The sequence below is a fragment of the Fundulus heteroclitus genome, chromosome 14 (assembly GCF_011125445.2).
Source record: "Fundulus heteroclitus isolate FHET01 chromosome 14, MU-UCD_Fhet_4.1, whole genome shotgun sequence".
Classification (NCBI taxonomy): domain Eukaryota; kingdom Metazoa; phylum Chordata; class Actinopteri; order Cyprinodontiformes; family Fundulidae; genus Fundulus; species Fundulus heteroclitus.
The window spans coordinates 31,981,977-32,009,899 of NC_046374.1; the positions used below are offsets into that span (position 1 = coordinate 31,981,977).

Here is a 27,923-nt window from a genome sequence, read left to right on the forward strand (position 1 = left end):
AGGCATTAGCCAACGAGCTCTCTCCCGTCTGCAGTTAGTCCAAAACGCAGCGGCTCGTCTTTTAACGGAGACCAGAAAACATCAACACATTACACCAATTCTTGCATCTCCACACTGGCTCCCTGTTCGTTTTAGAATTGATTTTAAGATTTTATTGTTTGTGTTTAGAGCCCTGAATGGGATGGCTCCTCAATACATCACTGACCTCCTCCACATTTATTCTCCGGCACGTGCTCTAAGGTCTGAGGGCCATCTTCAGCTAATAGTGCCTAAGACGAGGCTTAAAACCAGAGGCGACAGAGCCTTTTCTGTAGTTTGGAATACTTTGCCCCTCCATATACAAACAGCCTCTACAGTGGAGTGTTTTAAATCTCGTCTTAAGACCCACTTTTATTCTTTGGCCTTTAACATCGCATAGTTGTGTGGTCCTCTGTGTCCTTTTTAGTTTATTCTTTTTTTGTCATGTACATCACATTGGAAACTTTTTCTGTTGTTAAATGTGCTATATAATTAAAGTAGATTGGATTGGATTGGAACTAAATAAATTAAAACATCCTTGAAAGTGTTATTGTCTTGATATCTCCTCGAGGCATTCCCCTATGTATTTTTATTTTACATTTTGCCCGCCTACAGACTTAAGGGCTATAATTCTATAGATAATTGCATTGAAATATAAAAAAAAAAAACAACAACAACTCCTTCCTCCGACATGCATGCAGATCCAAGGGGGAGTTTCCTGTTCAGCAGTGCAGAGGGAGAATGGAAGGAGTGAGGAAGAAGGGGAGGAGTGGAAAAATCAGGGAGGAGAGAAAGAGAGAGCAGGAATGTCGGAGCTGAGGCATTGTGTTTGGTTATCAAGCACCAGAGAGAGGAGGGAGGGATGGAGGGAGGGAGGGACTGCTGGGAAGTTGAAACCCACTCAGGAGGAGGTGTGACTCTCTCTCACTTGGCCGCCGACCACGCCAGAGCCGCTCTGCCATGTGGGAATGAGCCGAGATGTTGTGCATGCAGCTGGATCGTGTTGGAGAAAGAAAAGCAAGACTTGGGGAGTAAGCTGATTTAAATTCCTGACCTTCTGGAAACCTCTCCCTCTCCTCTACTGGACTGCAGTGAAACCTAACACCTGAAGCCCTGATGGACAGACTGGACGTCTAACTGGTCACTCGTCTCCCTCAGCTCTTTGCCTACCTGACCTCACTGACTCCCTCTGAGCTGAGACTCTGACTGCCAGGACTCCTGATTGACAGTCTGGATGCTGGTTTGCCCCTCCACCTGAACCTGAGCGAGGGGTCGACTGCCGGGACAGGTCTTCTGGACACACATCAGGATGAGTGGAGCAGGGGACGTGGTGTGTGAAGGTTGGCTGCGAAAGTCCCCCCCGGAGAAAAAGCTGCGACGATACGTGAGTAACTCTTCCTTCAAAAAAACACATTCAAAGCCTGTCTCTGATCTGATCGTGGATGCTCTCCTGAGTGTTTTCCCTGAATTAAATTCTGAAGCTATCTCTGTGTCATCGCTGTTGACACAAGGAGTCATTTCCTAAGGTCCTAGTTGTAAAGCAATTAAACACCAAGTGCAGCTGCCGGCCGCATCAAGAATCAATGTTTTACGATGCTCAAACCTTATATTTGGTCTGTGGATCATTGATAAAGTCATGTTGAAAGTTCATCCAAGTGCAAAAAGGAAAAAGAAAATCTTCTACACACATATCCCTATTTCTAATGTTTTTTTTTCCTCATGCACCGGTAATATAAAACAAAACACCTCTTAAAGACAAGTTTTTGCATTATTTAAACACGAAACCCAGAAATATAAAGTGGATTCATGACCGCAGCTTAGTTGTTTCCTGTTTTTATAGGATGTTTGGACAAGAACACGTTTTAAAAGGAGCTACGGGCTGCTTTGGTCGGACAGCAGCTGGACTCAGTTTGCAGGAAAAGCAGCAGCGGCGGCAGCTTTTCGCACACCCCACATTTCTGACATGCCTTCCCAGTGAGCTGAGCTAATCTCGTTTCTGCTTTCCACGTTTTCCAAAAGAAAGCAGCGCTGTTTTCCATCACCCTCAACTTCTATCTCTTTCATTCATTCATTCGTTTATTGTACTTTCTCTTCCTCTTCCATTGTCATATGACTTCCTTCCTTACCCAGCATGTGTGGAGGGGAAGTCAGGGGGGAATAATGACACCGTGAAAATAGTACATTTGGACTGGATGTTATGAGAATGGAACCTCAAGAAAGAAAACTCAACTTTTTTTTAGTTGAGAACTTGAGCTCCTTGTTCAGTAAACAACCCAAACGTGCCGACTCAGCCGTAAGTCGGCCGGCATTCTTAAGACAAACCTTCATTTGCAGGAAAGATTTTACAATAAACAGGCAGTTTAAGTTTTAATTTTCTTATATTCATATCAGATTTTGTTCATCAGGGGAAAACAAATAAAAACAAAGGAGGATGTGCTTCAGGCGGACATTCGCATGACGGTATATACAGTCCGGTGTGTGCATAAACAAACCCTGTCCAGCTGTGTTTCCACTGTCAACACGTGATCAAAGACGAACGTTATAACGCCAGCAGCTGCATTCATGTGTTCATGTTGGGAATACGGTCCGAGTCCCCGCAGCCCACCGCGTTTTACACTCCCTGCTCCGCTGGAACCTCCTGTGCTTGTGCGTTATGTAAGAAACTAATCGTTCTCAGCCGGGCCTGCATGGAAAAAAAAGAAAAAAGGGGGGGCCTCACTGAGAGATTTAGCAGATTTGCAACGCACGGCCCAGAAACACCAAGGAGGACAAGTTAAACTTTGCAACCTTGGCTACATTCACTGATGTGTCGCAGGCAAACCCGAGCAAGGGCCATGAAAACAAGCGGCTCAAAAAGCTCTTAACATTAGAGAAACTTGGATCTATTTAAAGCAACATGAGACAGGGGTGATCAGATCCAGAACCTGACGTCAGGAATACTGACATCATTCCTGGCTTTGATATTAAGACAGCACTGTCCTGCATTTCTGGAGGTCAAAATTAAAGGAACGCTTTGATAACACATCATATCTCAGTTGAAAAAAAAAAAAAAAAAAGCATCCTGCTGTATATCCATGCTGATATGGAATGTTAGGAGCAAAAGGATGCCACGTCATTTGATAAAAACCATCAACCCAGAAACTGAAAAACTGAAGTTGCAAGCTTGTCCAATTTGCATTACGTCAACTCAAAATAGTCCTCAGTAGTTGGTAATGCCTGTATGCATGCCTGACAAGGTCAGGGCCCCTCATGAGATGATGGATGGTGTCCTGGAGTATCTCCCAGATCCTGACCAGGCCATCACTGAACTCCTGGACAGTCTAAGGTGAAACCTGGTGGACTTAGTAATATCATCTTTATTGTAATTGAAACATACATTACAACAAAATTTGTTCTCTGCTTTTAACCCATCACCCTTGGGGAGCAGTGGGTTGCCATGTGCAGTGCCCTGGAAGCATTCTGGGTTTAAGGGTCTTGCTCAGGGACCCAGAGTGCAGGTGCTGGGGATTGAACCGGGTACTTGCATCCTTCTCTGAGTCTAACCACTAGGCCAACACTCCCCATACAATTAGACAATTGCTCGGTAGGCAATTTGGGGTTAAATTGCCCTCGACATGTGGCAAGGGGAAGCTGGAATCGAACCCACAACCTTTTGATTGCCAGACGACTACTCAACCCATCAAGCCCCAGCCACACTTGATGGGCCGTGCAGCCTCTATAGGGTCCAGTTATCGTCTTAGGCCACCAAGTGACACTGATCCTGGTCAGATGCAAAATCATTGAAAAGCAGTTAAAGATGAGGAGAACAAACATCAGCAGCATCCACCTGCAAAACCATTCCTGTTTTTTGGGATCGCCTCACTAATGCCCCTCTACTGCCCCTGTTGTCAACAAATGACCTGATATCATACTCTGATTAAAACGCTTATTGTATATATATATATATATATATATATATATATATATATATACACAGTCTTGTATTGACATAATATGCTTTCATTGTTTGTTAAGCTTCACGGCTCTGCCTGATATGAAACCTCCCACTAGTTTTAAGTTCCTTGACTGGCAGCATAATGGACAACAAAATATAAATGAACAGTGAGAGAATTACATAAAAGCAACTACTGCCAACTACTGTTAGCTGCTAGCTGTTACCACCTTAAAGGGCCATTTTCTCATTTAGATGGGACTGTGTTTCAGGGCCAGAATACTGTGGGTGATCAAACCTGAGTGGGCAAGTCTACATTAAAAAGTTTTTATGAAACTGTTTTGCATAAATTAAACCCTAAAAAAAAACCTAAAAAAAAACAAGAGGGAGAATTAGTGAATCTTTTCTGGCATTAAAGCCACCTTAGAATTAAAAAAGTGCCAGAACTTCAATATGTGGACCAAACATATGTGGTCAAACATAGACTCAGTTATTGTACACCAATTTCAATTGTTTTTCAAAAGCAATTTGAATAGTAAAACCAAATATTTTAATTAAACTTTAAATAAAAATCCAACTGAGGTTTGGGATCTGTTTTTGTTATGTTGTTGATCTTACCGCTTAGTAAAAAAAAAAAAAAAAAGACCCCTTCCCTCAGAAACAGAAACAGAAAGACATTTCAGTGTCTCTTGGCACAACAATAAAAATGTGTTTTATGACCACCTGTCTGCTGTTTTGGAAACTCAGCAAAAAAAGCTGACGCGACATTTCTGAATCGTTTTACTAAAACAGGGGACAAAGAGGGAGCGAAACAGCAACTTAAGTTGTAGTGTTAATTTTAGTTTGGAGGCAGGAAGGAGGAAGTGTTATTTTAGAGCCATTGTGCCCTCTTCCTGAGTTCGAAGGTCAAAGGAGGAAACATTTGGGAAGTTGAGGGCCAGAGAGATTATCATTATTACTTTCAAATCTTCCTCTTTGAATATTTCCCCCTTGAAAATGAGATACAAACAGACTGAAAGGTGAGATAAAAACAATTCCCATTTTCCTCTGACTAAATTGAACTGTTGCCTGTTACTCAGTTTGTTTTGTGCAACTAGCAACATTTTTTGTTTCTCTTGGGTCCGGATGACAAAAACAGGACATCCTGTGTTGTTTTGTTAGACACTTTTTCACCTCTCCTCTTAAAGACGACTTCTTTTCCGATCAAAAGTTGTGAGTTTTAGAATTATAAGTCAACATTGGGACAATGATACCCCCCCCCCCCCTAAAATGAAGTAACAAAGCGTTGACCCAGAAGCGGCCCTCCCTTAGGGTTTGCTTGAGGGTAAGAGAAATGTGAGTGGATTGGCAAACACACCAGAAATGTGAAATGTTGGGTAACATGTTGATGGTTGTGAAACTGCCTGGGGAGAAGAGCCATGTCTGCATTGTGTTTGCTACGTAGGTGGAACCAGAGGACACGCCCTCCAATTGTTTTTTCAGTTTTTATCTAGATAGCTTGGGTGGCATCACTGTTAGCATTCTTCTCTGTTCTCCAAATCCATCCATCGAGGTCTGAAACATTCAAAATACTGTCCTCAAAGAACAATTTATTTATGTTAGACTGACTCCCGGCTTGAGGAGCTGGCTTTTATCTTTCACTATGCACTTAAAAAGATGTTTAAAATACTCTATATAATGGTCTGAACGCACTTCCACTGCATTAAAACTGCATTCACAGTTGTCTGCTTGGGTGTTTAAATTCTCAGGGTGGGACCGTTTCAGTCTGAGCGCCGCTTAATTGGTTTGAATTGCACCAAAGGGAGTATTAGGAAAGGCTTTTCACGGGAAGAAATAATAAATAAAGCGGTGATAAAGTATGAAATGTTTGTGAGAAACGATCCTGTTAGCATTTAATAACACCAAGACTTGGAGTTTTCAGTTAATTATTGCTGGTCGTTCCGGTGAAAGGTGAAATTTTCAGTTTCAGTCAGAAAAGTAAAGATGAAAAAGGAAAGAAAAATGCTTCAGGAACAGTAATTGTTTGAACATTTTGCCAACGACATTTATTTGTTGACTACAGCTTCAAAGCTTGATCTATTTTATTATTGTCTCCACTTCTGTCAAAGGATCATCAACATTACGCAGATGATGCTTGGTGCCAAAACTGTCAAAGAAAATTTAATTGACCGACTATAACACAGGAAAATAATATATTTCTTAATGGTAAAGTATGAATTACTCCAGCAACAAAATATAATAAATTACAAGCATTTATTGTCTTAAGCTAACATTTTATTAATATATAATGACTAATAGTGAAACTTGATCAAATAAATCTATCCTATCCTGAAGTGAGATTGTGTCATTTAAAGTCAAACCTTGTAGAGATGTGGAAAAAAAGTTTTAAAATAATATTAATGTGATGTCACCCTAAACATTTTTTTTATTTATTTTTTCTTAAATTAGCTCCAAGACAACACTTAGTCATCTCATTTAACTATTTTCAAGGTTTAAAAGGATTGTTAGAGGTACAGATAATAGTTTTACATTGAGTATTTTTCCCCACTGAATAAATATAATATAACATATCCCTAACCCCTAATGTATGTTAAACATTTTTACATTAAGTTTATACTACTGCAATTAATTTGTTTTGAGGGTTTTTGCACATTTCTACCAGCATGTCAGTTAATTTTGTCTGGGGCTGTCAAAGTAACTCAGGCCTAAAAATAAAGCAAAGCGCTGGATCAAAAAAAAACAAAAAAAAAAAAAAAAAAAAAAAACAAGCAATGGTTCAAAGGATTCTTCAATTAGAAGTCCTGGAAAAATATTTCCATACAAGCTGAAGCCACCCTGCTGCTTTTCAGCCATATTCAAACAGACTGAGGGGGAAAATGCAATAAACAAGCACTTCCACTGCCATCTCTTACCAGCATTTCCTGTTCAGCTACTTCCTCTTCCTGTCTGTGTCTGGAGAGCAAGAAGGGGGAATTTGCCTCGCTCTGCTTAATTGGCGCGCTCTTTGATCATATCAACACACGCCAACAGAAATCCTGAGATAAGAAGGGATTTCTCCTTTTTGGGACCGATTGGAAATTCATTTCCACACACACAGAAGCTGCACATCAACACGTAATAAACAAAATGCGCGGTTCTCTGGGTTTTTAAAACCAAACGATTTCTGCTGAATGTGGAGATGGGAAGTAAAAGTCAGAAAATTCACACGAGAATGTCTCTCCATGCTCTGCTTCACACCTTTAAATAATTAGGACGCGTCTTTCACACTCTACCTACTCGGCAACACTCAACAAACGCAAACACCGGCAGGTTGTGAGTCATGCCTAAAATATGAGGTGTCATCCTGTGGCTCTCCCGTGAGGGAAGATGCCCATAACGCTTGTTGCGTGGCGATAACATCCAGAGAACGGAGCTAGACACTGAACAGTTCGCTGCGTGCTATGTTTAGTTAACATCTGTGCTTACTGGAGCATTAAACCTGGGCCACTAAAGTTCAGTCAAAGTAGTGATGTGTTTGGGAGAGAAAAATGGAAAATATGCATAATCTGATCCTAGGATCAGAGCTTGGAGCTCTGAATCTAAATTAAAAGTCCAGAACAGGGGAGTGCAGCGTTTACAGTCCAAAGAGCAATATCTGCCTTCAGCCCAGCTACAGAAAACCTGCTTAGAGCCACTAATGTTAAAAGAAGTTCTGAAAAATATCTGCTATAGGATATGTGTTGTCATTTCTAAAGAATGCCCATTTTATTTATTTTTTTAGCTTTTAAAATTAAGAAAAACAAATATTTTGCAACAAGAGGATGGATTTCTTATATGCGATTTTTATATTTGCGGAAAATGTTGTCATAAAAGCACATAGTTCCCAACCTAATGTGAAGAAATATAGATCAAAAAGATTATTCAGTTGTTTTGAGGAAATTTGATGCACTTAAGTATTGTTTTTACACGGAACAATTGCAATAAATTCAATGTAATTGCATCAAATATCCATTTTAGATGGATACAATAATTTATCTATATGTAAAAATATGATTTGTTTTTTTGTAATTTTTAAACAAGGTTATTGGAAGCCATTCTGGAGCATCCAAAGAGCCACTTGCAGGTCAGGAGCCGCATGTTGGAGACCCCTGGTCTAGAAACCTCTTGGCTCCAGCGCTCATGTTCTATGCTGACAGTTGTTGGTAGATAATCTGTAAAAAAACATATAGATTTATTTTTGTAATGTCTGTTTTGTACAGGCATGGAAAAGACGTTGGTTCGTCCTGCGTAGCGGCCGACTGAGTGGAGAACCAGACGTTCTGCAGTACTATAAGAACCAGCATTCCCGACGGCCAATTGGCACCATCAACTTGAATCTGTGTGAACAGGTAAGGCTGCACTATGTTCAGAGGTGGGTGGAGTAGCCAAAAATTTTACATATTCAACATATTTTTACTCAGGTAAAAGTAAAAAGAAGTCAGTCAAGAAATTACTCAAGAGTAAAAAAAAAAAAACTATTCGGTAATAAGGCTACTCAAGTACTAGGTAACTAATCCTCAACAGCTGAGGATGTAATATTTAAAAGTTATGTAATCAGACAGACAAAAATATAAGGTTACGAGCAAATTCTGGTATTTTAAAGACACAATTGAACAGAAAGTTACAAAGAATAACATAATGGCAAAATAACAAATTCAGACAAAAGAAAAAAAGTTTTCTAAATATTTTTTTTCAACACTAAACTTGAAAGCAATGCTTACAGCAGTTAATATATGTTCAGTATGTTAGAACAGTGCAAAGTAATTCTAATGACAATATCTACTATTTACTGTATGTTCATTTGACCTCTAAATGCCTCAACGAGCTCAGCATATAGAAAATATCATTAAAATAACAAAGCTTGTGTACAAAGAAGAAGTCTCACTTTATCTTAAACTCTTGGTTTTTGTCTCTCTGGTTCATTTTTGGTTAAAACAAGTATGTTCGTTTGTCATGACTACTTACTTACTGTGAGTAAACAGTAGGTAGAGTAGCCAGAAGTTTTACTCAAGGAAAAGTAGCAATAATTGAGTAATATTATGACTCGAGTAAAAGTAAAAAGTACCGTACAGAAAAAAACTACTCCTAACAGAACATTTAGTTCAAAAAGTAAATGTAACTAACTAAATGAATGTAACTAATTACTACCCACTACTGAGGATATTATCGCGTCAATGTGGATAAAAATCTCTGAAGAATGTTTCCCACCCTTTGTTGATTTGTTGCCTCCATGAAATAAAGCAGCTTTGAAGATAAAAATGGGTCTAAGCCGCCAGGAGCAACCCGGTACCGATAAAGTATTTGGTCAGTGTATCTATGTAGGTGTAAAAGTCAAGTCAAGTTAGAAAAATAAGAAATGTTACATATCAAGAACTGTTAGGGCATCTGAAAGTTGGGTCTTTTAGAAAAAAAGAAAAACGTCCTTCAAATACTCGACTAATGACCCGACAGATGCATCGCTCCTCGGTTTACCTGGTGCTCAGGACCCACTGTCTGGCATGTTTTAGGTGTTTCCCTGCCTCCACCCACCTGACTTATTTACATGGGTGATTAACAGGCCTCTGCAGCCCTTACTGTCTGCTGAGGAGGTCATGCAGTCATTTGACTCAGGCGTATTGGAGCAGAGATACATCTAAAACCAAAGTTGAAGACCCCCTGATCTATAGTATGCCAAGTTTTCAACTCCAACCTCTGTGGAAACCATGTTTCTGGTGCTGAAATAGTCATTGATGTCCATCGAGAGTTATTTTGTTGTATTTTTAATGGCGTTAGGAGGAACAGTTCCTGACTTTGTGACATAGGGCAGATAACAAGTAACTTAAGATCCCGTTTAAATGAGCTCGTTACCAACTTGTCTAAGTTGGTACTAAGTGCAATGATTCATACTTATTAGTTTAGGAGCCTTTCAAGAGTAATCTTGAAATCCACTTTTAGCAAACCAGAGAAACATAAATAAACAAAAAGAGCCAAAGTACAACAAAACACATTCAGAAAGCCTGGAGAACCGTTGATCAAGACTAAGTTACAACTAAGTATGTCCGTTTAAAAAGAAATGCATACAAAATCTGACGACTTAAGCTTTTTTTTTTTTTTTTTTTTTTTACCAGATCACAATTTCAATTGTCTGTCAGGGGAAGAGTTTGAGGTTCTGTGAACGGTTTAACAGATCTTCAGAAATCTAACTCTCCCCGTTGCCCCATTCCTTTCCTCTAGGTGGACGCTGGCCTCTCCTTCACAAAGAAGGAGCTGGAGAGCAGCTTCGTTTTCGACCTGAGGACCGAGGAGCGGACCTGGTACCTGGTGGCCGAGTCTGAGGAGGACATGAACCGCTGGGTGACGTCCATCTGCCTGCTTTGTGGCTTCAACCCTACCGACGATGGTATGACTGAAATAAGTTGAGCCGAATGCAAAAAATGTCTCTTTTATGCTGTGCTTCACTTGAAATTCGGCCTGACTGTGTGGGCTGCGATTGAGTCAGTGTGAAAACTGGTAGGAGGAGAAAAGAGAGAACATGTAGAGAAAATATGGACAAAAGGTCCTCTGGGGTGTGTGTCAGTGACTCAGATAGGTGCAAAGTATGATATTTAGAGCAAAATATGTCAACGGTACATCAGCTTCACATTGTACAGCACCTTGAACCCAGAGATATTTAAGATATTATCTTTTTATTAACACCTGTAAAGAGTCACTCAACACACTAAGTGTGTTTAGCTTTAGAAACATGATTTCCTAAATCATATTAAGCTATGTTATTACTTTTGCGCACTTTTCAGTTGAGCTGGAATTGTGTAAGAGCTGATTTTATCTGGAGATCAGAGGATGTTTATTTTGATAATATTGCACAACCTCATTGCTATCACTAGCTGCTAGATATGTAGGCACAGTTTTTTACTACGTGTAGGAGTATATTTTAGAACACGTCAGATACTAAATTGTGAACAAAAAAAACCCTGAAAGAGTTTCTTAGACTTCTGCAATCAGTGGTTAATGATCCCTGTCTGAAGATGATCTTAGTATAATTTCCAATTTGCACTACAAAAGATCTATGAGCAGAAGGCTAGAAACATACCCAGCAATACTGATAGGATTTTTACAAACATCAAGAAAGGATGAACACATTAACAATAACACCAGAGATGAGGCTGTTGTATTACATAAACTGGCAAATAAATATCTGTAGATATTGTTTTTTTAATCTAATCCGTCTATTGAGACTTTTTATCTTAGCTTTCTACAATGGTTTTACACTAGATATACCGTAGTTGACAAGGAGAGCACATATTTCAACAGCATCTTTAACAAAGTCGGCTTGTCATCCACAATTGGTTTTAAAATGTTCCTATTAGTTTAACGTGGAAGCCACAAGCTAGCTTGTAAAGCTAGCAGCTGTTTAGGATTGATAGAAAAGTTGGGTACAAAATGACAAACAATGTCCCCAGACCCCTACTATTCTCGAATCAGCTTGACTATAGTTTTCCCCTGTGATAAATGCAATAACAGGCCCCTTTTAGGTACACCTGAAAAAGCACTGTTGGACTCTTTTTTATCTTTCTTTCTCTAAAACTCCTTTAATTGTTTATGGCATGGATTCCATAAGGATTCAGAAACATGAGTGCGTGTTGACATTAAACCAGAGGTTAGTAAATCTGGATGCAGGAAGTAAAATCCCTGCCTAGTTTTCACTTAACAACGCGATTTTTTTCAACAACATTCAACCCCGTTTCTGCTGCCAGGCTGGAAATACAAATGGTTGGAGCTGATCCCTGTACAGGCTTTTTACTGACTGAACCTGGATTACCCACCTTTGCATGAAACCATCACTCAGTCGCCGCACATTTATCAATCACACCTTCATGAAATCAGGGTATTTCTGAGGCCCCTGGAATACAGCAAACCATTTTTTATCATTAAGAAACCATAATCTTTGAAAAGATCTGAACTTTATGACATTATCCTGGAAGTAGCCGTCATAAGATGCTCAGGTAGAGTGTGGTGTCGAACAATGCTCAGCTCGTACCAAGACCCCCAAAGTGTGCCTAGAAAATGTCCCTCAATGTATCACATCATCATCAGCCTGAGTCACGATGGATCCTTGGTTTCTTGCTGGCTATACCAAATACTGAACTTACCATCTGATGTCATAGCTAAACTTGAAACAGTTTTTTATCATATTCAACCTGTCTTGCTTTTTCCTCACGCATCAATAAAGCATTTTCATTCACATATCTGCTGCTCACTGGACATGTTTTATTTTACGTCCCTTGACCCAAGAGATGATTGACCCTGTAGATCAGTGGTTTCTGACATGTTCAGATCAGCTAATCTGGCACCAACAACAATCTCTTTTAAGTAGTCTTATTCTGTGGATGACTTATACAAAACAGGACGCATTTCTCTTTAAGTTATTTGCAGTTATCCACTGAGATCATAATGTATATTTTGATTCATGTAGACTGAATATGGCTTTCTCTTCTCTGGTTTCAGAGAGACGCTTGAGCTCCAGCTCAGCCTCCACCTCTGGGACCACAACCAGAGGCACGCCCTCTATCTCCATGGTAACGGGGTCCATCCCACCTCCATACGACCCAGTGAGTGTGCGTCATCTGGAGCACGATAGCAGTGCAGAGGAGGACTACCTGTGGCTATCAAACTGCCAGAGTCACACCAGGTGAGAAAACCAAAAAAAAACATGAAGACTAAATAAAAGAACACTTTATGTTCTTCAAACGTCGCGATGTGGCCCTGGTTTGTCTTAAATTAGTAAATCCAGCACCAATACTCTCCATCATAACAAAGTTATACATCCTAACAATTGGAAAAAAAAATATATTAAAAGGAGCTTGAAATCTATCTAATAGAGCTAAACAACTAGAGATTAAACAAAAGTACTTGCAAATAAGTCTTTAACAACCTTCTGAGTTCATGAGTTTCACTGAAGATAAAATGTTTATTTCTGAGACACGTGGTGATGTTTGAACAACCGCTAAGAAAACTCAGCGTGAATAAAACCATCTGGGAACAAAAGAAGTGACAGAGTTTCAGGTTTGGACACGCTGGTTCTAAGAAGGAGAGATTTGGAGCTCAACGTGGATCACACCCACATGTTCCTGAAGGGGCTGACTTCACGGCACAGTTCATCACAAAACACTCTACTGATAGTCTGCCTCCCTTGGTGAAAAGATTCCATGTCTTCCCGCTCCATTTGCTGCAGTAGAACATTCAACAGTGGACAGAGATAACAATAAAAAGAAAAGATTTGATAATTTTACTGTGAATTGGACATTTTGGGCTAAAATAAAGGGGCAACCTGTAATAAAACTCGAATCTTTGTCCTCAGGCCTCCTTTGGGTTCAGCCACCTCTCTTGAGACCGACTACAGTGATAACCTCTACCCTCCACCCTCAGCCACCTCTTCCTCCTCTTCCTGCTCCTCCTCTTCTTCCCTGCCACCCAACAGCCTTCCACCTCCATCCTTGTCCGGCTTCAGGACGGCTCCTTGGACAGTGGCTGCCATGACGAGCCCCCTCAGCCAGTCCCTGGATGCCAGCATGACCTCTGACTTCCAGAAACGAGCCTCCAGACCTCACTGCCACCCCTCTCCTCATCCCAGAAAACACTCCTTAGATTTCCACCTGCGTCCTGTGGCCATACCACTCAGCAGTGACAACCACTCCAACGGCAACCTGCATCCTTCAAGCGCAACCAGCGGCTACCAGATCCCCCGTCCAGCATCCACCCCCCAACCGCCTCTACCTCGTCGGCCCTCCTCTACACCTAGCGTGGACTCGCTAACTCAGGCCGAGCTCCACGCCGCCATCCCGCCTCCTCCTCCTCGGCCTCCCAAGCCCCCTCCGGTCACACAGCATGGAGACGGCTCCACTGTCGGCTCACGGCGTGCCACGCTACCAAGAGACAGCTCAGATCCAGAGAGGAGAGAGGAAGGCATCAACCGAGGTCAACTGATGAAAGGTAACTCCGTCATAGCTACAAATACACATGGACAAGTAATGCAACGGTCATTGTGTTCCTTCAGTACAATAGGAAGGTTACGCCGGGCATACACTGTACGATATTTTAGATCGTTGTACTCGGATAGAGCTCAAACTGTACGACGAAACCGCAGGGTTTAAAAGTTCACTGCTCAAGATATCTGTTCTTACAGTACTGCCCGAAAATCTGATGCGACATGACTGCTCACACTGTAGGTCTAAAAACCACACGTGGGACTCAGCCCCGTGGAAAGATGCCGCTACTTGGACTCGTCTATCAGGAAGCCAAATGAAGAAGAAGAAAAAGACGGAAGTGTCAATGCTCACTGTTAAACATGAGGTTCACTAGAATGAAATGCGCTCCTCCGTAGTTTGACTCCATGGCACATGTACCGCTGTCATGCTTCTCTCCACGCATATGTTTTCCTCTGAGGAGAAGAAGAATTCCCTTGTTGGTGTAGTGCGCGAGGTTGGGGGAAATAGGCTCGTAGACACTCGTAGCTCTGCTTCAACAGCAGGAGGCGCTCACGATCACCTTGCAAGGGCTGACTGAATTCTAGACGTGTTTGATTTTCATCCGACCGTACGATTCCTGATCGGGAGGTCGGATGATCGGGAGTTGGTCACGCACGATGAAGCTAAAACTCGGCCCGATCCAAAAAATTCTCGCACAACTGAAGAATCGACCCAAAAATGGCAAAAAAAAATCGTACAGTGTATGCCCGGCCTTAGCCTTCTTGCTTGTTTTTTTTATTACAGCCTCACAAATGTCAAATGTGTAAAGCATGCTGCCACTGGCAATCAAATGGAGGATTATGGGTATGGTAGTTTCCAGGAGAACAGCAGTTTCCTCACTGCATTATATCAAGTTTAAATGTTGGTAAAGATGGTATGAGGACGACTTTCTGGAGTTGGACTTAGCTCCATTCCTCAAATAAAAGAAGCCCACAGCAGACTTCTACCACTCACCAATATATTTTGGACAATTTCATGCTCATGGCTTTGGGGGAACCGTTTTGGGGAAGGCCTCTTCTATTTCCAACATGTCTGTCCACCAGATCAGGGCACAAAGCTACGTGGTGGAGGAACTTGACTGGCCAGGCCTTCTGGTTCAGCGTCAGAGTCTGGACTCACAAATACACTTCTATAAAATAAATAATGCAAAAATCCCCTCAAATCACACAATGGGCTGCAAATGGTGGGTCATCGCTATATAAAAGTTGAATTACATAAAAACTGTGAAAAGAGTAAAATGTAGTTCTAAATTTATTGCATACTTTTTTGTCTTATTTTGTTTTCTGATTCCACTTTGAGAGGTATTTGACTGGATTTTTCATTCAGTAAATGTTAGAACTGCTAGATAGAATTGAGACTCAATTAAATGTATTGTTATTGTGTTATTATGTTACGATAATGAAATTATTGATCAGACACTGGCTCAGAATGCACACAAATACACACAACATGCAGAGACAACAAGATATGATCTTACCATTGTCTTTGCAAAAAGTCGATGGCACTGACCAACAACAACAGTCCCTGAGGGGCTTCATGCATAAAGTCCTTAGCAGCTATTGGACTCATTTTCAAGTCAAAAACACAGCAGTTTACAATAATGTGCATTAAATTAAGTTAAAGAACTGTACAATTTCCATGGATGTCTAAACAGACAACGGCTGTATGCTAACACACATTTGAAAGTGAGAGACAGTATAAATGATTTTCATCAGATCAGAAACCTGTGTAGATACTACATTTTTGAAGGTTTTTGAAAGTTTTGTTGTTAAAAATTGCTCCCCCTGGTCCAAAATATAAAAAAAATATACACCATTTATAAATGGATTATTTGTAAATTGATATACTATCTCAGTGACCAGAAACAGGTGGAGTTTCTGGTTACTGAAGAATGTGGATCACAGGTCAGAGTTGTGACCTTCGTACCTCACAAGATATCCCAACGCTACCTCTAAGCAGCTTACTTGTTCCTCAGGTAGCCAGGTTCATGGATTTTACGCTTAGTGGAACAACTCCTGCTTGTGTTCATTGTAATTTCATCAGAACTGCAGTTTTTAACAGGATGAGAACTTACCCCTCTCAATGAAACAAAGAGGTTTTTGTGGAGAAACTCTTTGGGTTTGTTCATTCCTTTTTTTTTTGGTTTCTTTATAAAGGAGCATGAATAGTGAACAAAGGAAGATGTTTAAATCTAAGACTGTGAGACAAGCATCGACTTGAAATGCAACGCATCTACATTCACATCTCGTCATGCTCTGTTTCTTCTTTGTATGTGCAGAGGTCCAAAATAATAAACCCATAAAGAGAAACTTGTTCTTTATCGTTTCATTCTGGCTTCTTCCACTTTATATGGGAGATATCTATGTCAACATGAGGGGAATGTGCCCACTTTTTGCCCACTTTTTGCGATGCAAGCTTCAGATGGCTAACGTCTGTGTTTCAGGCAGCGAGTCTGTCTTCATGCCTCGGTCTCAGTCTGACGGAACCAGCATGTTTGAGTTCAGCGAGAGCTTCAACACCTACTTGGTGAGTTTAGCGCCTTCAAATGATCTAATCGTTTTCCTTCATTGCTCATCTTCCACTCACTTTCCCTCCCGCTCTGTTGTTGTTCCCAGTTTAATAAAGGCATGGTACCTCTGGGTGGCGTTTGCGCCGAAGATGACGACGTGGATGAAAGTTATGTTCCTATGAGCGCTGCCGCCACTGAGCCACCGGTCGCAGCAAGGTGAGTCAGTATTCAAACGCTTCGTCATGTTGTTTTGATGAACTGAGGCCTTTAGCAACTACTTTCTATCAGAAACTCTGATTTCTAATGACGTTTGTTAAGTGGGAAGCAGCTTATCACTGAGTATTTAATGGTTTAACAAATGCAGACAGATGTCAGAGGAATTATGAGTCCAGGGATTGCGTGAACAGTGTTATTTAGCAACAATGGAGCTCTGTAACTGATTTAAAATGGTGACAAAATCCAAAAAAAACGGCAAATCCTCCAGGTGCTCATTAAAGCGATAAACATGCAAAGCAAATCGGCTTTTCTTTGACCATAGCTTCCCATTTCAGGTCTTTCTCTTTTCACTGATCTGAGTTTGCTGTTGTCTAGTCCAGGGAAGATACTGACTACTCATACGACCCCCTTTCACAGTTATTGGCAACCTGGTACAAACATGCAAATACATCCATCTTCTGTTGCTGAAGCTTAATCTCACTGAACAAGTTAGACAAATTCACTCTTTAATTTCAGTACATTCAGGGTGGAACAATTATCCAAGGTAAGTAAATATGTGTTTTTAACAAAAGCACCAGCATCATAATTATTGGCACCTCTAATGATTTCTATTATAGAAACGCAACACAAGCATTTATTTTGCTCTGTTTTTATAAGTTGGCTTTCTTTGGCCACTCTGCTAAAGAGGAAAGACAGGAGAACATGTCATTCAAGTCATTGTTTGGTAATCAACAAATATATGAAATCAAATTCTTTGTTTGTAGCGTGTTTCAGCTGTCACTTAGCGAAGAATACCCATTAAATAACCAATTTAAGGGGTTAGTTTGATGCTATTTTAGGGCTGGACAGTAATTCAGTAATAATATATATCGATCAAGAGATATATAGCAATGACAGGAAAAAAAGGGTCAGTAAAAAGTACAATAGAATAACAGTTTTTCTTCCTTTTACATTCTAGTCATGTAGGTTAATATTACAGTCATTACATCCTCTCAACCAATCACAAACGCAGACCGAGGAATGCTCCGTCATCAAGCTCCGCCCCTTCAAAAAGTTCAGAGAGCACGTATTCTTTTTTTTCTTTTTTAAAAAGTTGCGGTTTTGGTAAAAAGTACGTTGAATAAAGGCTTGAGTTTGAATTCAGTGTTTGTGTGTCTGTATCTAAAAATAGGTCGCTAACCAACAGCATAAAATTATTGATATTGATCAATATGATTTCTATTTTATCGATGTTGTTTTTTTATATCGTCCAGCCCTGTGCTATTTCCATGTAATACTGGTGCTGTACAAATTAACAACAGCTGATAAGGGAAAAGCTTACTGAACGCACATCACTAAATATTTATTTCATTACCTCTAACTGTGTATTAATAGTTAGGAACCATCTTTGAAAGGGTAAATAGGTGGTGGACAATCGGTTCAGATTTAGACCCTTCTTGCAGGGTGGAGATAAAATGTTTGCATGAAATTTCTATTTTCTCCGCTTACATCCATCCCTTTGTTCTTCCCTTCATCCAGGGTACATCCAGGGGGTCCGCCGGACTCCACCACCGAGCTCCAAGATGCCAACTACGTCCCAATGACCCCATTGACCTCTACGCTTCCCGCTTATCCCATCCCTGCCACAGGTGACCTAGCATTGCTGGGCAGGCAAGTGCCTCCGCCGGCCCACATGGGCTTTCGTAATTCTACCATGAATCCGGTCATTCCTTCCACACCGCCAGCGCGGAGGAATACAATGAACAGCACCGCTGCAGGTGAAGCCGAAGTCATGCCTCCTCCGGTCCATCGCAACCTGAAACCACAACGAAAAGGTCAGTGAGGGCCGGTCGGGGCATAGTCGTTCCTCACAGAGAGATCCTGGTGGTCAGACGAAGCTTCATGATGTGCTGAAGCTTTCGCTTCTTACAGCAAAGATCATCTTTAGTAAAATACTAAATCCCAACATTATGACTGTGGCTACATGAATACTTTAGTTTATCCATGAACTGTTTGCTCTTTGTGTTTGCTACTTAAACAGGGCATAATTTTGTGTTAATTTTTTTTATAATGGTTTAACAAAAGATCAAAGCTTTGTAGTTATTTCCCACAAAAAAATAAGGAACCAGGTCCTGCTGCCTCAGCAGTCACTATGCAAAATGCATCGTTGCTTGAAAGGCAACAAGGGGTCTCTGGAGTACACATGTCTGTCCTTATTTGGCATTTTAGGTTTTTTGGTGGACTTATTTTCATTTTACCAATATACTTTGTTCCACATAAACAAACAAACTCACACACTTACTAGACTAAATGCTCAGGTCTTTGTCATCAAAATAAGTTTGTTTTCATAATGCTTTCATCCTTTATTTCATAGACAGTATAGCTCAACAAACTTGTCTTTCCTTAAATTCAACAGCTGATTTGTTAAGACAGGAAATGCCAAAGCTGTTTTTAACCAATAATTGTGCATCTTTGCAGGTGTTTGCACCAGTCAGGCTGTGGAGAAAAGCGCCAGCCTGAGCCCTGCAGAGACTACACATAAAAAAAGAGGTACACAGCTTCCTCCTGCAAAACTAGATGGATGGATGGATGTTTGAGTTTGACATTTGTTCAAATGTATTGTGTACATTTATTATTAGACATCCACATTCTGGTAAAAACTTTATATAACACAGATATATTACGAAACATTAAAACATTTTATAAAAAAAAAACGGTTTGCACATCCACCCTTTACACACAGTGATCCATTAAGTAACGCTCTGAATCAGTTCATCATTTATTCCCTCCTTCCTGTCTGACTCTCCTGCTCCCAACTTGCCTCTTTTGGTGTGAATTATTTACCTGCACCCAGTTTGCCTGACAGGCCCTTAGAATAAGGTTCTGACAGCGGCACACACGCAAACCAGCCACAGGAGGCGTAAAGGTGCAGCTTAGGGGAACATTAAAATGAAACATTAATGATTGCGTTGTTTTTGCAGACACTAAACACGTTGCCTTGACCGCTTAATGCCTTTTTAAAGGTGCATAGTGCAAGTTATGAAGTTAAATATTATTTATCTTCTTTCCCATACATGCCCTTACAATTTCCTAACATGTAAAATTAGTTATTCTCTATTTATTTCAGATGCCTCTATAGGCTGGATTAGTCAGTTTATGAAGGAATAATTCTGCTTGAATCCTTTGGGCTTGGGTGTGATTCGCTGCTTGCTCCCATTCACCTGGCTACTATGTTGAGTCTCCGCCATAATCGATACATTAGCGAGTTAAGACGTGCTAACTTCAATATTTGTAGCTTTCTTACCTTAGAAGACATTACACCTCTAAACAAAAGACCTGTGCAGTCGTAGCATCAGATGCTTTTCCTCTTCTCCCATGCACGCTGGTGCCATTTCCACTTGTCGCCAGAGGGGGCAGGCTTCTGCAAACTTCCTAGAACTTACACTGTGCTCCTTTAATAGGAGAAAGAGTCAGAGACGCTAGAGGTTTTTTCTGTCTTTGATGAGTGCTGCAGCTCCCTGACATGTAGCTGCCACTGTTGGTTGGTAGAAAGAAGTTTAGTTTATTTATTTAGTATTTATAAGTCATACACACAACACTAGCAAATCGATGCATCTTGAATAAAAAAGGAGCAGAGAGAAGAGCAATCTTATGATATCTGCCCCTTAACTTATCTTACAATAATTGTGCATCAGTTCTGTTAATTAATCTTTTTTTTACAGCATTTATATCCATCTTGTCTCAGTTATCCATATTTGCTGTAATTACATTTTACAGTATTCAAAAATATTATATAGCATCATTCAAACTCAACTCAAAGTGCTTTACACAAAAACAAAATAAAACATGTAAAACACCAAAACCTTTCTGCTTCAAACAGCATTGTATAGAAAAGAATCAAATGCTAAAATTCTAAGGATACTGGCTTACAGCAGATATAAATTTAGCTGCTTGGAAGTATTTCTGGTTGGTAATAAAGGGTTTGGAACTTAATTTGCATGAACATTTCTTAATGCAACCAGGTTTTGCATTATACTTAGACACATAGAGAGGGAAAAAAAAAGTTCTGAAAAAATAAAAATGTGAACCACTACCCACCAAAAACGTACAAGACAAGCTCTTTTAAATACAGAATTTATGAGGGGCTAATTATTTATAGAGAAGCTCGCAAACCTAAAAGCCTCCGATGAAGGGGGAGACCTGATGCCAGCCAATCATCAGGTCTCTGTCTAGTATTTCTCTGTTTTGTTGCTGAACCAAACTAGAAAGTAATGAGCTAACGCAGGACAGAGTAAATAATAAAGATGTTGAAGATGACCTGCAGGTTGCAGGCAGGTTGAGTCAAAGGAAATCCATCTTTTGCGAGTATAGGGGGGTGGGGGTCATCATTATCCTGGACAACAAAGTGACCTCCTTGGATGTCTGAGCCACACATAATTTACCTCTCCTTGGCAAAAAGTAGTTTATTCAAATGTACTACGAGTATACTTATTTCATACTTAAAATGAGGCAGCGTACTTGAACTGTACTTTTCATAAACTATATTTCATATACTTAATAGTATAGTGAAGTATACTTGACTTATCCTGGAAAGTATACGAACAGAATTGTAATACTAAGTACATTAATACTAAGACTTAAGCTTATACATAAGTATACTTAATAAAATGAACTTCAAGAGAACTGCTTTTTGCTAAGGGTCTCCTTATTTTAAAGGTTTTCATGAAATAAAAATGATATTTTGTGTTTATTCCAGTAAAACCGGCTCCTCTGGAAATCACTCAGGTGTCACAGGACTGGCAGGAAGTCCCGCCTCCCGTTCGCTCACCTGTCACTCGAACCTTCACTCGAGGGTAGGTTAGATGTCAACATGTTGCTAAAGAATGAAGAAATTAACATGTTTCTGAGTGCTGTCAGAAACATGTTGACGGGCTGTATTGCTCTCTGCTCCCATCTAGTGGTCATAACAAAGTATTACACTGTCTTAAACTGAAAATACCTGCTGTAGAGTGAAGTTGTGAATTACTGAGATAAGAATAACTTCACATGTGTAAAACCGATTTTCTGGTAGAATGAAACCCATTAAGTGGTTTTAAAATAACTGATAGATTTGCCTTAGAGAAATACTAAGTATTCTAGGAATGATTTTTGCTTTTTGTGTCTCAGTCCGTCCACTCGTGGGTCATTCAGGCCGAGCTCTGCCCAAAGCTCGTCCCCCTCCTCGGATTCTGACGACCCAGACGACAGCTACGTCACCATGCTGACCTCCAGCCTCAGTCATAGCGCTGGGGAGCAGGTAAAACACCGTTTAGCACCTTCCATCTTCGACGTTTTCAATCGTTATTTCACCTGGTGCCGCCTAACATCACTAACCTGACCCTAGCCAGCTGAATTTTGCTCCGCCTAGCTCCACTCACATACATCTGGGACCTCTCCATAGGAATTGCCTTTATTGAAGGCTGGGCCTTATCAAAAATCCTTGCATATGATTGGATAAGCCACTTGTCTGTCATCTTTATCGACGTGCTATTTCAACCACTCACACCGAAGCTAACCCGTGACGCTAATGAGAGCGACGCAGAAAAAAACTTTTTTTTTTTTTTTTTTTAAATGTGTTTGCGGCTCTAGTGGAAGACGTTTTATTGACAGTGAGCTGACAGGAAGGAGGGGAAAGACAGACGGCAAAGCGCCGCGGGTCGGAGTCGATTCCAGGCCGACCGCATCGAGGACTAAAGGCCTCCTAACATGGTTCACGCTAACCGCTACGCCACGGGCGCAACCAGGAAAACAAAACTTGCCAAATCCGGTCGGGAGAAGGGTTAAAACATGGTTTCCACCAACAAAAGCCTTCAGAGCCGTTCTCTGATGTTCTTTTAATGAAACAATATTAGGTAGATTGGACAACACGGAAGAAATAGCAGCATCAATGTTAACGCTTGTTTCCTCGATGCGAGCCACCATTGTTGTCTGAATTAAAACAGTCTCACGGTCGCTTCTCCACTACGTCACATCTATGAAACTCCAGCCCTGCGTCCTGATTGGCTAGACAATAAAATGGGTTGGAGAAATCACTCTCTATGGGAGAGGTCCCAGATGTATGTGAGTGAAGCTAGGCGGAGCAACATACATCTGGCGAGAGTCAGGTTATAACATCACCTCTTTCTAGTTCGTTCTACACTTTCCACATCTTCAATCTCCATTGGCTTATTTTCACGCCCACCGTTTCCATTAAATCATGAACGTGTTGGTTTGCAGTCTCTAAGGATGATGCTCCACCGGGCCTCCGAGGGTGGAGCCGGCAGCCCGTTGCTACACCGAGGCAAAGCTGAGAAACAGGTGGAGTATCTGGACCTGGACCTCCATACAGGACGGTCGACACCAACTAGACAGGTAAAAAAACGAATAATGATAACTATTTAATAAAAATGACCTAAAAATAAATGTATGAGTAATGTAATTAACTATTCAACTCAGATCTATCTGATTTATCTTGCCTGGTGGGAGTTTGTCCACTAGAGGGCGTCAAATCACCAACTGTCTAGCTATTAAAACTATACTTTACATTAGGCATAGCTTCTTATATATGTAAAATCTGCCTAAATAGTCTTGCAGAATCTAAATTACAACTATGTTTAATGTGAAAAGATGACATTTTCCATGTGTCTGTGTATGCGCGCTGGTCAAGAAACGTTCCACGGCAGAAGGTGGAGCCGACGGCGGCGACCAAGGCGGAGCGGGCGATGAACGGGCACGAGGCGATCGCAGGCGTGTGGACTACGTGGTGGTGGACCCCAAAAGGACCAAGGCCCTGAAGAACACCCGAGAAGCATGGCATGATGGGAGAATGTCCACGGAGAAGGAGAAAAGCTAGACATGCAGAGGGAAAGCCCGGAAGCGTGCATGCTGTTAGGATAAAAGTCTTCACTATGATACCAACAGATACAAGTCTTTGTTTAAAGCAATAAATCACTCTATCTTCTCTTTGTGTTTTTAAATTTCCTTTGGAGATTTAATGTACGATGACACGCAACAGGCATTAGGTATACCTCACTAGTGTCACCCTTTACTTTCAGAATCACATCAGTTCCTCATGGTGTAGATGCAGCAGGGCGTCAGAAACATTTGATCTGGTCTAATCTATTGTGCCAGCATCATGCAGCTGAGTTGTCAGCTGCATGTGAATCTCTTGTTCCCACCACCAGATTTGAGGACTGGGAAGGTCATAGAAGTACAGACTAACTGTCATGTTCAAGAAACGATTTCGACATGATTTGAGCTTTTTGACAAGGCGCTCTATCCTGCTAGAGGTAGGCGTTAGAAGATGGGTACGTCGTGGTGACCAATGGATGAAGATGGTTAGCAGCAATACTCAGGTAGGGTGCAGTGTTTAAAAGAACCAAAATGTGGCCAGAAAATATCCCCCAAACCAATAACATCAGCAGCAGCCTAAGGCTTTGCTACAAACTCTAGATTCTGTACACACACACACATATATATATATATATATATATATATATATATATATATATATATATATATATATATATATATATATATATATTGTCTGCACCATCAACTCCAAGTCAAATTACTTGTAAGTGCAAACCTACTTGCCCATAAACTTGTTTCTGATTCTGATTCTAAAAATCCATGTTTTCATGCTATTCATGCCAGACTCTGATCCCAGCATCTGAATGCCTGAGATGATAATCTGTACACCTTGTTTGTAAGAAGTGGTTATTTACTATTGCCTTTATCTCATCCTGTGACCTCTGACCTCGTCAAGCCATTTTCCTCCACACAACTGTGAATTTTCTATTTCTTTGACCGCTGCCTGTCAACCTGTCTGTGGTAATACCCGCAGAGAATGACCTGTGATTGGCTGACTGCATACTTGTTAAGAATCAGTTGATCGGGTGTACCTAATAAAGTGGCCGGTGAGTTTGAACCATTGCATTGTTTAGAAAATGTGTTTGGTCTACATTTTAGGTGCCTATGACGGCACATTTCCAGAAGTTTTCCAACATAAATCCTGTAAAACGGCTCAGCGTTTCATTTTAGTGTTTCAGCAGAAGTAACCAGTTTATTAGTATTGAAGCAGGACACTGAATAACAAGAGTTTCAACCGTTTTATCATAAAATGATCTTTACTTATAGCTATATTAAGGATGATGCTGATGAAGATCATTGCTCTGATTAGTGTGACTGTTACATTTCCAACAGTTTGATGCTGTTTCTGCAACCGCCTTTTATTCAACTCTTCAGTCTGAGTACCAGATAAGTCTGCTATGGTCTTTCCAACCCATTTTAATTATTAATCAACATTTGATTTGGCATTTTGATATTTTTACCAGAGCCTTTTCTTCACTACTGCAGAATAACCAACAAATCCTTCTGTCATCGGTATTCCCACACAACATTGTTGCCCTGGAAAAAATCCTTTATGTTGTTCTGGTCCTTAAAGGAAAGTTTTTGAATAAACAGATAAGCATGGCTCAACCGGTTTTACCTGCAGCAGATAAAATATATTTGAAGGAGCTACATATTCAAACAATCAGACAAGGGAATGAGGTTTACTGTAAGGTTAAAATGATACAAAGTTAGAGAAAACAAATGTTTGTAATGCTTGAACTAACATGATGAATGTTGGGGACTGAAAAGACCACCTAAATATTATTGTAATTTATCGGTAAATATCAAAGAACAATTAAAAAGTTAAATGTTATCTGTATGTGATTATCCGAACGGAGACGTCTTTGTGCATCGCAGGATTTCCACTTTTACTCCTATGATTACTGATTCTGAGCCGACGTGACATGTGAATTTCTCCAATGTGAGATCAATAAAGTCTATCTTATCTTATCTTATCTTATCTTATCTTATCTTATCTTATCTTATATTTGCACCCAGCGGTAGTGAAAAACAAACTTGCTGCTCGTATCTGTTATATTTAAACCAAAAAAAAACATTTTATTCATTCTGTTTTTTTCTTTTGCTTTCAAAAAACAGAAGTAAGCTAATGAATGTTCATCAACATAAAAATTACAAAGTGATCTCAGGTTTTGTTTTTTTGTTTTTCAACATAGTTATAACAAAATATCCTTTTGAACATTTTCAAAATCTAATTTTTTTTCATGAAATACTTATATTTAAATCCAAAGTAGGATTTGATTTTTTTTTTACTAAACCTTCCACACCACAGAAACATGGAAGGATGATATTGTGTCCAAAGAGCCATTTCTGTGTTGATATGGATCATTATCCTACTGAAAGACCAAGTGATGACCAATGTTTTCCTCTATGGCCGAGGATACTCGCTGTCTTTAAAATCTGCTGGTATTTCAGAGAGTTAATGGAGATCTACATGATAACAAGGTTCCCCACACATTGGATGAGAAACAGGCCCACAGTATCACAGATCCTCCAATTGTACCTTACAGTGGCCTTTAGTTCATTTCTCAAATTGATTTGTTTTTGCATTCATACCAGAACCAGTCTGAATGGTCTGTTACCGAGAATCTCAGTCTTAGTATCACCTGAACAAATAAGGGCACGGTTGCTGTGAAAGCAAACTAACCTGTTGTCTGTGGAGCAACGTAAGGGGGAATTTATCTAGGAGTGGCTAAGTTGTGCTTTGGATAATATTTCATCTTAATGCATTGAGATAAATACACCAAAACAAGCATTCACTCACTTAAAATATATAAGTGACTCTTTTAATTTTAAACCTTTTTGCAAAAGGAAAGCTGTTGTCAGTGTTTTCTTCGTTGCAGTTTGATCATTTTTCTGACATTGGGATCAACTCTGCCAAGTTTATTTCCTCATGAAATGCCACAGATCTGTTTATTTACTTCAACCTGTGTCCCTATAGAAACAGCTTGTTTAGGGAAAAAAATCATTTTGAAGGGTGACTGAAACCCAAACCACTTAACTGTTTCATACATTTATGTTACTGATCTAACCGTATTTTAATGTTGAGCATTTAGAGGGATTTTCTGGGCCTATTTTAGACAAATTGAGTGATTTCTCTATTTTCTGTGACCTAGGAGACCAGCTGTGTTTATCACCTGTAACTCCTTATTGTAAACAGAAGCGGGAGAGGGAGTGGTTCTCTGTACCTTATCTCCAAAACAAAGGGAAAAAAATTACCTGTCGGGCCAATAAGGTGGCAGGTCATGCCTGAGAGCAAATTGATAGTTATCTGTTTTGATCTTGCAACTTTGGAAGCCGGGGGAAGATTTATATTTGTGAGTAAATCTCACTATGACAACCCAGGTACAGAGGAAATGTGTGTGTGAGAAAGCAATCAGTGTGGCGGGTTATTCAGGTTGAGCTGTATGGCAGTCGGATGGCTGAATGCTAGCTGATAACTGTTTTTCCAACATTTCCTCGACATCTCTGACCCTTTAATAGGTTTATTTGCATTTGTTCAGGAAGAAGATGATCTACAGGAACCCGCCGCTCGTCACCATCACCCTGGCCGTCTGTGGTGAGTGGACATGCTTTAGACCACCGGTTACATATGAAAAAACACTCCTACAAATCGGGCTGCACCTGTAAATGTCAACAAAGTTTAATATATTTTATTTTGGAGCTGAATCCATGCTGCAAAGAGAAAGGATTTCACTGGCGTGAAGGGACTGAAGTGCTTCAGGAAAGGCAAATTAATTTTATATGAGAGACATGTTGTAGTGTCAGGTTAATGACATCCATTAAACACTTACTTGTTAAGATTTATGAGAGGTTGTAAACAACTGCCTGTTGGATAAGCATACAGGCATGACTAAGATATGAGTCAAAGGAAAGAACCGACTCGTTCTCCCCAGCGAAAGTCGCGCTGCTACCGGTTTGCTAAGCCACAACGGGTCCACTTCATCCGTAGCTCAGATAATTGCTCGGTTGGAAATCAGGCATGTGTGCAAAATTTCCCCCGTTTTGGATTTTATCAGACAGTTTGTAGACTAGTTGATTTTTCCCTTAGAAATCAAAGAAATGCCTTGATTGTTGTTTAGGTTTTTTTGTTTTTTTTGTGTTTGGTCCAAAAACTAAACCTTTCACAATCATGATTACTTTTATTTTTTTTCACATAACTGTTATGACCCAAATGTCTGCATATATTCTATTTTACTGTAGGCTACTGTATATGTTAACTCATTAAAAAGAAGTTTAAATTACAAAATAAACTTTTTTTTTTAATCTCCTTGCTTTCAGGGATGTTTCTGAGTCTTGGCCATTGTCTTGACTCAGG

At 40.2% G+C, this 27,923-nt stretch overlaps 1 protein-coding gene across 2 annotated transcripts; it reads left to right on the forward strand.

Moving 5' to 3' along the window:
* Window positions 1–907: 907 nt before the first annotated feature.
* LOC105922196 (GRB2-associated-binding protein 1) lies at window positions 908–23,656 on the forward strand. 2 transcript variants are annotated; one of them, XM_036146720.1, is made up of 13 exons: window positions 908–1,402; window positions 8,188–8,316; window positions 10,181–10,346; window positions 12,452–12,635; window positions 13,305–13,936; window positions 16,415–16,497; window positions 16,587–16,696; window positions 18,215–18,510; window positions 19,154–19,225; window positions 21,432–21,528; window positions 21,842–21,971; window positions 22,931–23,065; window positions 23,355–23,656. In XM_036146720.1, the coding sequence occupies exons 1-13, from the start codon at window positions 1,328–1,330 to the stop codon at window positions 23,544–23,546; spliced, it is 2,301 nt and encodes a 766-aa protein (XP_036002613.1). In that variant the 5' UTR covers window positions 908–1,327; the 3' UTR covers window positions 23,547–23,656. The 2 variants fall into 2 exon arrangements, with proteins under 2 accessions (XP_036002613.1, XP_036002614.1); XM_036146721.1 differs by having other exon boundaries at window positions 910–1,402; window positions 23,361–23,656.
* The last annotated feature ends 4,267 nt before the right edge of the window (window positions 23,657–27,923 follow it).

Coding starts and splice junctions, on each gene's coding strand:
- LOC105922196 (XM_036146720.1), top strand. CDS start 1,328: ATGAGTGGAGCAGGGGACGTGGTGTGTGAAGGTTGGCTGCGAAAGTCC. Junction 10,347..12,451: donor CTTCAACCCTACCGACGATG/GTATGACTGAAA, acceptor CTCTGGTTTCAG/AGAGACGCTTGAGCTCCAGC. Junction 23,066..23,354: donor GGTCGACACCAACTAGACAG/GTAAAAAAACGA, acceptor GTATGCGCGCTG/GTCAAGAAACGTTCCACGGC.